Genomic DNA, 11,206 nt, shown 5'->3' on the forward strand with positions numbered 1-11,206 from the left:
ATAATGCTGGTAGTGGAGATGATGGTATTGTGCCGAAGGCAGTAGCAGTAATGATGGCAGAATGTGAGCAATATAGCTCGAACAGTAGTAAAAGCAACGATGGTGTAGAGGCAATAGCAATGGTACTGTGTCAAAGATGATGGTGGTGGTGATGGTGGTGGCTATATGATAATAGTGATGGTTGTAAAAGTAGTATTGACAACCGCTGAAAAAATATGATTTGTTATTTTTTAAATAGTAAAAGTAAATTTCTTATTTTTATTTTTTAACAATAATGAAAATAATTTTTGAAAATAAAAATAAAAAACAAAAATATCGATTGCACGTGGTTTTGCTTTCCCACTTTTGCATATAACACCAAAATGAAACATCATTTAACCATCCTCCATTCAAAAGCATACATATAATATAGATTGGAACATGATAGTATGTATATTAATTTGTATTATATAGTTGCATGTATACTTAAATATAAACAGCTAAGTTATTATAATATTTCGCCAATGGGATCGCTTCATTTCTCCAGAACCCGTTGTCGTCTTCAAGGAAGTGTTTTGAGGCGTGAAATGCGATGAGATGTGCTAAAAGAAGTTATCAAAGGAAAAGCTAACGTCTCAGCCTATAAATTTGAAGGGAAACAACCAATCACATTCAAAGGCAACTGGTACAAGAGCATTGCTCCAAAACTTCTGCTTTGGACCCGGTTTTTTGTTCTTAATGGACTCCAAAGCTACTTCTCAACACGCCAAGACCACCGGTGCACCACAATGCTATTTGATTCCTTTCTATTATGATGTCAAATAATAGCAATGCTTGATGTACCAAAAAAATAATAGCAATGTTTCAATAGTGGCATTATTTTATCCTAATGGACCCAGCTAAACCATTATTGAGATCTATAATGAAAGTTATTTGTCTCAAAGAATAATATTTCAATTTTTTAATGTTAAAATAATCACTAAAAATAACAAGCAATAAAAAAAATAGCAGCGTTAAGGTTCCCATTTACTGTTTATTGGATTAGAAAAAGGTATTGTTTTTCAAAGGGACATTTGATGTGAACATTAAAAATTTTCAGAAAAGTAACGTTTCATTAAAAAAATAAAAAATAACAGCCATTGTTTGCATTGCAGTGGACCATGTTAATATTAAATAATGAATTATTACGTCCATTATCTTTTCTCCATTATTATATATAACCCAGAGGGGCTCTAAAAGTTTTAATACTTAAATTGCTACTATTTTTAACCTTGAATGGTATCCACTGCAACGGCTATTGTTCTACTGCAAGATAAACCAAGTAAAAGGAATAAAATGGAAATTTAATGGCAATCAAATTGGGTTGGATTAGATACAGATCGAGTTGGATATGGGTGGGGTTAAAAATTCATCATCGTTCGAACTCAATTTATTTATTAAACAGGTAATTCGATTCGATTCATATAATCTATTTATTAAATAGGTTAGGTTAGATTAAATGGACTACACATAGTTAAATCAGTTTTAAAAAAAATAGATGAATTTAAATAGTTAAACATGTTAAGTGGATCGGGTTACATTAGACAAAAATATGTTAAGCAAGTTTAAACAAAACAAACAGATCTTAACTTCTCTATGTCAAATTCAAACCTACTTAAATGGACCTAGGGTTGAAAGCTTGGATCATAACTTGCTGCCTACAAAACCATCATCAATTATTCTAACGGCGGTTAAAAGTAATATTTCAAATAGTAAGTGTTGTATACCAAAAAAATAGTTAGTATTAAATTAACTACTAAAAATAACAGATAATAATTAGAAATGAAATGTACCTATTCACTATTCACGGGATAAGGAAAGTATCATCAAGAGAAATGTAATCTTATTATGTTACTATAAAGTATGCAAAAGAGGAGGCCTGAAACTGTTACTTTAATTCTTATTCATACCCCTAATGTTCTATCGAATAAGGAGCAATAAAAAGAACAAAATGGGAAATTAACTGCAAATAACGGTCTCTGGTTTCCAAAAATTTGGAATTTGGGCCCCCTTCAACGGTACAAGGGGCGGAGAAGGCAAGGCATGCCCAACTCCTCTCTCTCTTTCGCTCTCTCTCTCTCTCCACTCCTCCTCCTAGCTCTCCAGTCTCCTCCTCTCCGACGCCATGGCCGGCGGCCCCTCCTCTCCCGACCTCTCACTCCTCTGGATAACCGTTGCTCTTCTCCTGGCCGCGCCGTGGCTAGCTTCAAGCTGGAGCGGCCATCGGCCGGAGGTGATCATATCGAGGCACGGCGCAGTGGCCACCGACGACGGCCGGTGCTCCAGGGTCGGGAGGGACATCCTCCGGGAGGGAGGCCACGCCGTGGACGCCGCTGTCGCTGCTGCGCTCTGCTTGGGTGTTGTCAGCCCGGCTTCCAGCGGCCTGGGGGGCGGCGCCTTCATGCTCCTGAGGTTGGCGAATGGGAAAGCCCAGGCCTTTGATTCCAGGGAGACTGCTCCCTTGTCGGCTTCGCAGGTAAAACCCACCATCTTTTTTGTTTCTTCCTGTTTTTAGGTGTGTTCCGTGGTTTGTTGTGGTTATTATATTTGTTATTATGTGAATGTTGTTTTTTGTTGTTATTGTTATTATTATTTTGAAAATTGGTTATGAAAAGTTGGTATTTTGGTGACAAAAGACTCATTAAAAATTGGAATTGCAGTTAATGATTTTTTTTTTTTTTTTTGGAAATAGATTAGTGGTAATAAGTTTAGAAGCTTGTGGATGCGAAAATTTAGCTCTTTTGAAGGTTAAATCTGTGGAATTTGCAGACTCCAAAGCATTGATTTTGGAAAGTTAGTATCTTGGTGGCAACAGATTCAACGAATACTACAGTTTGGTATTTGTGAAACATTTCCAGTGTTTTTCCCCTCCATATGACGAAGCGTACTCGGTGGGAAGGTGGGGAAAAAAATGAATTTGTCTTTATGAAGATTTTTTTATTTTTTTGACTTGTTGCGGAAATTACAGCTATTTATGATTTGTATGGTGGATTAGATGTATGACTCAGATTTCACCGAAGCTCTTTATGCTTTTATTTGTTTTAGTTAAGGCCATGCAGATAATTATAGAAAACAGAGAAATAAAGTAGATGTTTCAGTTTTGGTCTTTGGCATGTTATTTCTGTTGCTTAGAGATGAATGCTTGTTCTTATATTGATTTAATGTAGAGTTTGCAGAACCAATGAGGAAGCGTGCTCTAAATGGTGACATCAGATTTACTGAGTCTAACATATATTTTTCAAAAAATTTCTTTGCTTGGGAGTTGTGACTTGATTTAACCAATCTTAAGAAACAAACTTTTGACCTGGATTGATTAAGGAAAGAGGTCTATACTATCATGAATTACATGTGTATTCATAACTGAACCTTCAAGAGGCAACCCTCTAATCATTTGAGTTTGAATAGGGAAATTATTATTAAAGAACTATCCCTCCTCTAACCCCTAAAGTTGTATGGAGATTTTTGAGGAAAATAGATTGGTGGTTCTTCAACTGTTTTTCCACAGTTTAGTGATAGTTCCAGCTCTAATTAAGCCAAGATTCATGCGCTACTAGTAGGTGTAAGAAATGGAGGTTGAAGACATTCAGTGGGTGCTGTCCATTCCTCACCACTGGGCAAGTTGCAGAACATGTGGAGTATCATAATGCTATTTTGAATTTTTGAGGACCACATTACTTAGATGAATGGCAAACTTTTTGGCCAGTGGACTTTTGAAAGGGATGTATGTGATCAGTATTGGTCTGGGCTTCCCAAACTCATTTCCTTCTTGTTTCTCAAAGCTTGACTTTGTTTCTTACAGTTTGTTTCAGCTTGAATACTTATGGCTATGGATTTCTACTCTCCCACCTTTTGTGCTTTCTTCTGTCTTCCTTTCTTGCTGTTCCTTACTGCTGTTGTAGTCCTCATTTTCCTTGTCTGAAGCAACCCATGACCTTAGTTTCATAATATTAATGGTAGTAACAATCATAATAATGATGATTAGGATAAGAATGATAAACAATAATTATAATTATAATGATAAATTCGGAATAATAATAGTAGATATATAGCATATGATTATGCAGAAAATCTAAACACTACTTGATAGTGCGTAGCACGGCATAGTCATTTATTGAATAAGATCGGCTAGCCAAGGATCACCTTGAACAAGCCCAATATAGTAAAAATATATTTGAGAAAAGAATAAAATTGGAGAGAATAAAAAAAATTATTAAATAAATAAGAGGGTTACAAAGCTCACTTGTCGAAGTGCTATTACTCTCTGCAATATATTCTATAATGAGCTACTAGACCTCACAAATAGACTTCATTGAATGGGACCAAACCTCAATACCATTAAGCGGGCACATGAGCAATAATGGAGCCCGGCAACATGGAGCACTAAAGCTCACCAAGGGGCATCTCACCAATAGCATAACCAACCAAAAATGCTATATATGTACTTCCCTTACCAAGAACTCTACTCCTACTTAGACTAGAGATGGCAATTTATGATCCGTCCCGTCAACCCAACCCACGAACGACCCGTTTTAAGTTGGTTTGGGTTTAACATAAATAGGTTTAGATCGTAAATGGGTCAACCCGTCTAAACTTGTTTATTAAATAGGTAGGGTTTAGATTTAAACCCTTGATCCGTTTAACCTGTTTTGACCTATTTAATAATTGGGTCGGGTTATGACCTGACCTGTTTAATCTGTTTGAAACTTATCTAACCTGTTTGAAACCTGCTTAACCTATTTCTAACCTGTTTAAAAGTTGTTTAACCCAACCTGCTTAACATGTTTAACCTATTTAAATCAATTTAACCCGTTTAAAAACCCAACTAACCCATTTAACCCTTTTAACTTGTTAAATAAGTCAGATATGGATTTGAAATTTTGGCATGTTTAATAAATAGGTCAGATTTGGGTTGATGAATTTTTCACCTGACCTGCAATCCAACCTACCTGTATCTGACCCAACCCGACCCAATTGCCACCCCTAACTTAGACTAACCAACAAAGCCACCTCTTCAGTCCTAGACAAAGTGAAATTCCTTTATAAAAAATCAAAGCCCATACTCTAGTTGGTGTACTTGAGTGCTGCTCTTTGGCACTATAGGATAGCACACTAGTAATTATAGTCCACAATTAAGAAGCTAAAACTCAATTAATTCTAAGATAATTAGGATTCATCTTTTGACACGATAACCAGTTGAACTAAAATAAATATCCTACTAGAACTAGGACATGTAATGACCCTCAACAATTTATTTATATTTGGACCAGATAGCCAATGCCCTTTATTCAAAATTCCAATATCTGATGATGTCTGCAGAACATGTATGCTGGCAATGCTGCATTAAAAGCAAGTGGCGTCCTCTCTGTAGCTGTTCCAGGGGAACTTGCAGGTCTCCATGAAGCCTGGAAGCAACATGGCAAGCTTCCATGGAAGAGGGTTGTAAAACCAGCTGCACGTATTGCTCGTAGAGGCTTCAGAATATCTCCTTATCTATATATGCAGATGGAAAGAACAAATTCAGGCATTTTTGCAGATAAAGGGCTGCATGACTTGTTTACATCAAATGGAAGCCTCCTGCAGCCAGGTGATACTTGCCATAATAAAAGGCTTGCACATACATTGGAAGTTATCGCAAGCCTTGGACCACAAGCATTTTATAATGGCTCAGTTGGAATTAACTTACTTAGAGATATTCGGAACTCTGGAGGCATATTAACAATGAAAGACTTGCAGAAATATCAATTAAAGGTGAGGGAACCAATCTCTGCAGATTTATGGGGCTAAAGATTTTGGGCATGCCACCCCCATCATCTGGTGGTCCAGGAATGACACTCGTAAGTTTTTTCTTAAATCATTCTTATTACATATTGTTTTTTACTGAGTCCCAAACAATAAATTATTTTTGCTTTATGTGATGAACATAAGTTGCAGTTCTCTCCATTTCGTGCCATTTAAAATCCTCTAGTTTTATAATCCTTGTTCTGATTTCATATGGGAATATTTTTCTACAATTCAAACTGGCATGTATGTATAGGGGATAAAATAGGCATAGTTATCTGGCCTCACGTAGAATGATTCAGATTTGATGAATTGCAGTAAGCATAGTCTAAACAAGTGACCCATCACATGATAATAATGTTTCCCTTGCATTAGTTCTGTCAGAAATCATAAATGGCTGTTTTGGACTTCTGAAATAACTATTATTGTTCATTTGGCAAACAAACCTCTAAAAATGACTGATCACGCAATAACTACGTTGTCTTCTCTTTAGTGCTGTTTTTGTAAATGGCTGCTTTGAACTACCAAAAACACTAATATTATTTATTGGGATTGCATTTTATTTCCGGAATTAGATGGCCTAGCTCCTTTTGCCCCTTCCATTCCATAAACAGGGAACCAAAGCAGGATAATAGAGCATTTTCATGAAGCTCGAGCATTGCATTTTGATTCGATAATATGCTTTCTTAGCTGACCAACCTCGACTATCATTGTTAATAGAGTTACAACCTATGGCCAAGCATCTTATATCTTTTGGTCCTGATCGTTGTTGTAGTGTTTTTTTTAATTTCTGATATTCTTGTAAAATATTGAAGCAAGGTTGCCGTCTCGGTACCGGACCTCGTATTGGTGCCACACTAGTACAGTGTCGATACGGTATAGTATGAAGCTTTTTTGGCGTACCGATGTCGATACACACTCATACCGGATACTGGTATAGTACGGTATCCCCATATTGCCCGTTTGAGTTGGTACGACGTAACTTTGTATTGAAGTGCATGTTATATGTTGTCATTGAAGACCTTAATTTTCCCTTCCTAGGTTGTTGCATATGCATGCAGAAATTAAGTAAATTTTGTTGATATATATGCCTAACTTTATTTATGCTGCGAGGAGGAATAATTGCTAATATTTTTGTCTGGTATGATAAAACCAATGTTAACATATTTATAGTAGTTTTTCTGGCATAGGATTGCATGTCAAAACTCATTTTAGCTTCAAATAAAAATATATAATGAAAAAATAAAAATTCCTGAATAGCTTGAGGTATTATCTAAACAAGTAGGGGGAAGTCTCAATGGTTGCAGTTGGGTGAAATTGTCTGAAAGTAGAAATAGCTTTTGGGTTTTTTTATGGGTAGTCTTTGATATTTGATCTAACATATTTACAATAATATGGGGGAAAAGAGAGTCTTTGGCATACCCGTGCCCCTTTTCCAACCCAAACCCAAAACATCCTCTTTTCTTATAAAGGGCATCTAGGACCTTTTTTTTTCAAAAAAAAATGTAATGAATGGATTATCGCAAATGACAATTATAACCTTATTTATTCTAGTATTAAAACACAAACTCTAGCTATGATCTACTCTCAGCTCATATTCTTTATGATTATAAAACAGTAGGATGGATTAAGGTTATGATCATGATTTAACATTATGAGATTATTGGAGTTCGATACCAGTTGAATGGCAGGGACTATTTTGTCATGTTCATAAGGAATTCAGGTCCTGAATGTCTTTATTTAAGAGAAGGCAACTGTGTCAGTGTTGAGTCATGGAAAGCGATATAACATGTCAAAATCCTAAAAATAAATTCCTCAATATCATTTTTTTTTTGCATGTCTTAGCATGTGTTCAACACAAATATTCATGTTAGACTGACTTTATAACACATTTCCCCTTTTCTCTTCTCTTTTTTTGATGGCACAGATATTAAATATTCTTGCTCAATATGGAATTCCTTCAGGTGTTTCTGGCTCTCTTGGGCTTCATCGGCTTATTGAATCACTGAAACACATGTTTGCCGTAAGAATGAATCTCGGTGATCCTGACTTTGTAAATGTCACAGAAGTTCTCTCTGATATGCTTTCCACCAAGTTTGCAGAAAATTTGAAGAAAACCATTTTTGACAATAGGACTTTTGATCCTAGTTCATTATGGTGGGAGGTAAACAAAGATTTAACCTCCTAATATGGCCTCAATTAAATTAGAACTTACAGATCATAGCTTCCTGCATGCAGTTATAGTTGATCTAATGTAGGAAACTAAAGGTTGAGTTTTACAAACTATGGGATTTACATATTCTATCTATTTTAGTTTTTTTTTAACAGTGGCAACCACTTGATGTAGGTATCCAGGGAGATTCATTTGGAAGTAATTATTTCCTAGAGACCAATAATTTTATTAATGACCCATTCTGGGAAAAGTAAGGATTCATTGCTAAAACTTGAAACTTCAATCTAATTTCTCTTCCTTGGTGGTCATATTATCTATATGTTTCCAAAGACTAACATCTTGAGTTTGCCAGAACATTATATCTCACAACAACATTTTTAAAATTGTGGTAAGATGAATTCATCCATTTCAATGTACAGGAAAAGGATTCACTTGAAGTGATCCGCTTTGAAGTATCCTGGTCAAATAGTTTTTAGGCATGCAAATCTGTGGCTTGTTGAGATAAACGTAATTTTAATATTAACACTCAAAGTAGTTAACATTATAATTCAGAAAATAAGAAGAAGAAATAATGTTTGCCTATCAATGCTTACTGTCTTGTAATTTAAAAAGGATGTAGTGTAATATTTATTCATTTGGTAGCAGTACCTCATACATGAATTTCAAGAAAGGTGTTAATAGTAAGAACTGACGTGCTCAGGTGGAATATCATCCATGACCATGGAACCAGTCACTTGTGCATTGTTGATAGTGAACGAAATGCCATTTCAATGACCTCTACTGTCAACTCATACTTTGGAGCACGATTTCTCTCACCAAGCACTGGAATAGTGCTTAATAATGAGATGGATGACTTTTCTATCCCTGGTAATGCTTCTGCTAATGTTCCACCACCAGCTCCTGCAAACTTCATCAGCCCATTGAAAAGGCCATTATCCTCTATGGCACCTACAATTGTTCTTAAGGTACTTTCCCCTTTCATTCTAGCAATTATCTTTGATTCATAGTTTAAATTAAACCTGATATTCGAAGACAGCATGCTAATTTTTAGATTGCTTGTACTTGAATACTTGTATGTACCATTCTTGTCCCATTTCATGATGATCCAGCACAGCAAGTCAGTTACTTAGTACCGATGGAGGAAAGTAGGAATCAAAAATCAATGGGGTTATACAAACAGATATGAAAATATGCAATTGAATAGTATTTTTATTTTAAAGAAAGGGCGATAAAATTCTGCTTCTTCATATTATGATTGGAATTTCCAGTTCAAATAGTTTCACAGGAAGAAAGTGAGTTATATGAGACTTGTACCGAACTAGTAAACCTTAATGGCTGTAGTTGTTGAACAAATGAAGAAAATTCTCCCTGAATCACAATAATCTTCCCATATAAGTGCTCTGGATTAAATGCTCATTTTTATTAGTGTCATCCTGATTGCTGCAAGCAACTGCAATTATCAAACTCCTGCTCATTCTCATTTCTTTTGAGCAGCATAGACCCCTAAGATGGTAGAGGCACTTAGGAAAAGGTGAATGAAAGCTGACTAGATAAAACAAACAAAAACCATAAATCAGAGAAGCTGAGAACAAAATGCAAGATTGGTGAAGGGACAAAGGCAAGATTAGGAAATTAGATGCTTAAGAGTCTACATAGAGCGAAATCCAAGAGATGATCCTTGATCCTCTCCAGGTGAATCATGCTATCCTTTGATAATGAGATTTACTTTTCTGATAAAAGCACGGGCTGCAAGTGATTTCTTCCGTAATTGCGACTTCTTAGCAGATTCTTAAGTCAAAAGTAGATTATTTAAAAAAAAGAATATCACTGTGCATAATTTTTAGGAGGTAAATAGTTCTAGATTTTGGATAATATTTGCATAATTAAACATGCTATAGCTCAACAATTGTGAGCTAATTATTGCTACTTTGCTATCCTTGTTTTCTACCTTTACAGGATGGACAATTGAAGGCTGTGGTAGGTGCAAGTGGAGGAGCTATGATTATAGCTGGGACTACTGAAGTATTTTTGAATCATTTTGCAAAGAGAATGGATCCATTGTCTTCTGTTATGGCTCCACGAACTTATCATCAGGTTTCATTACAGTCCCCTCACCCCAAAACATACACACAGATACCTTTTTTGCCATTTTCGGAGAGGATTTTCATCTAAATAACCAATCCAGAGCAAAAAGATTTTCCGGTTACATTTAATGGTTATGCTTTGCTCTAGGATTTTTCTTAAAAGATCCTTAACTGACCTTCCGAAGATGAAGATTAGTATATTTTTCTTTTTCCTTGATTTAGTGTTCTTGGTGTTCAAATTCCATAATCTTTCAATTTAATTTACTTCTTTTTGTGCAGCTAATCCCAAATGTGGTTCAGTATGAGAATTGGACAACAGTAACAGGAGACCATTTTGAACTTCCTGCTACAACAAGAGCAGACTTACAGAAGAAGGGCCATGTCCTACAAGGCCTAGCTGGTGGTACCATATGCCAGTTTGTTGTCCATAGCCTGGAGAACTCGAAGATGCATGACGGGGTTGAGTTTGGCGACCTAACTGCTGTCAGTGACCCAAGAAAAGGTGGTCTTCCGGCTGGCTACTGAACTGCTGGTGTGATTCCTCAATGAAGTGAACCAAGAAAAAGCTCCATTCTTTGATATTATTTCTGTTGATGTTGAACACTTAAGATGATGCTGAACACTTAATCTAATAGCAAACTGCCTAAACAAACATTTGTTCTGTCCATTTGCTTGCACCAATAAATCGAACCATAAGTTGAAGCTTCTGCAAACAAAAGTAGATTGATGAATTATATGGGGAATTGTGCACCTGGTCGCATTTTAAGGTTTCAAGATCATGGTTCTATATTTTATCCTTACATATAAGTTTTTCCAAATTTGATAGTTGAGATTTTGTAAGAGGTATTTGGCTGCTTGAATGAGAAGGTTGGTTCAAAGTTGGAGAGAATCTTGAGATCACAAGGGAAAAAGAATCTCAAAAATTCTATCAGGCACCCTGAAATATTTGCCCCCTCAATAAGGTAAAATTAATAGCTTTAGTTTGAATTCTGAAAAGACTTCATAATCATAAATCTCATGATTCTGTAGTAATACGAAAGCATTTCACATGAGGCAAATATTTAATGCAGAGAGGCCTATTACGAAAGAGTTCTCAAAACCTCAATCAGCATTTCATTATAGAAATTTCTCTCTGAAGGATATCTGGAAAAGG

The 11,206-nt window shown here is 35.8% G+C and overlaps 1 protein-coding gene across 1 annotated transcript; it reads left to right on the plus strand.

Annotated features, from left to right (window-relative positions):
* The first annotated feature begins 2,029 nt into the window (after positions 1–2,029).
* Positions 2,030–10,824, plus strand: LOC103715262 (glutathione hydrolase 1-like). Its single transcript, XM_017844739.3, is given in 8 exon segments — positions 2,030–2,494; positions 5,335–5,788; positions 5,791–5,852; positions 7,724–7,945; positions 7,947–7,960; positions 8,670–8,934; positions 9,926–10,063; positions 10,333–10,824. Coding segments are annotated over 8 exon segments (1,752 nt in total). The 5' UTR covers positions 2,030–2,143; the 3' UTR covers positions 10,579–10,824.
* Positions 10,825–11,206: the final 382 nt, after the last annotated feature.

The sequence above is a fragment of the Phoenix dactylifera genome, unplaced genomic scaffold, assembly GCF_009389715.1.
Source record: "Phoenix dactylifera cultivar Barhee BC4 unplaced genomic scaffold, palm_55x_up_171113_PBpolish2nd_filt_p 000190F, whole genome shotgun sequence".
Classification (NCBI taxonomy): Eukaryota; Viridiplantae; Streptophyta; class Magnoliopsida; order Arecales; family Arecaceae; genus Phoenix; species Phoenix dactylifera.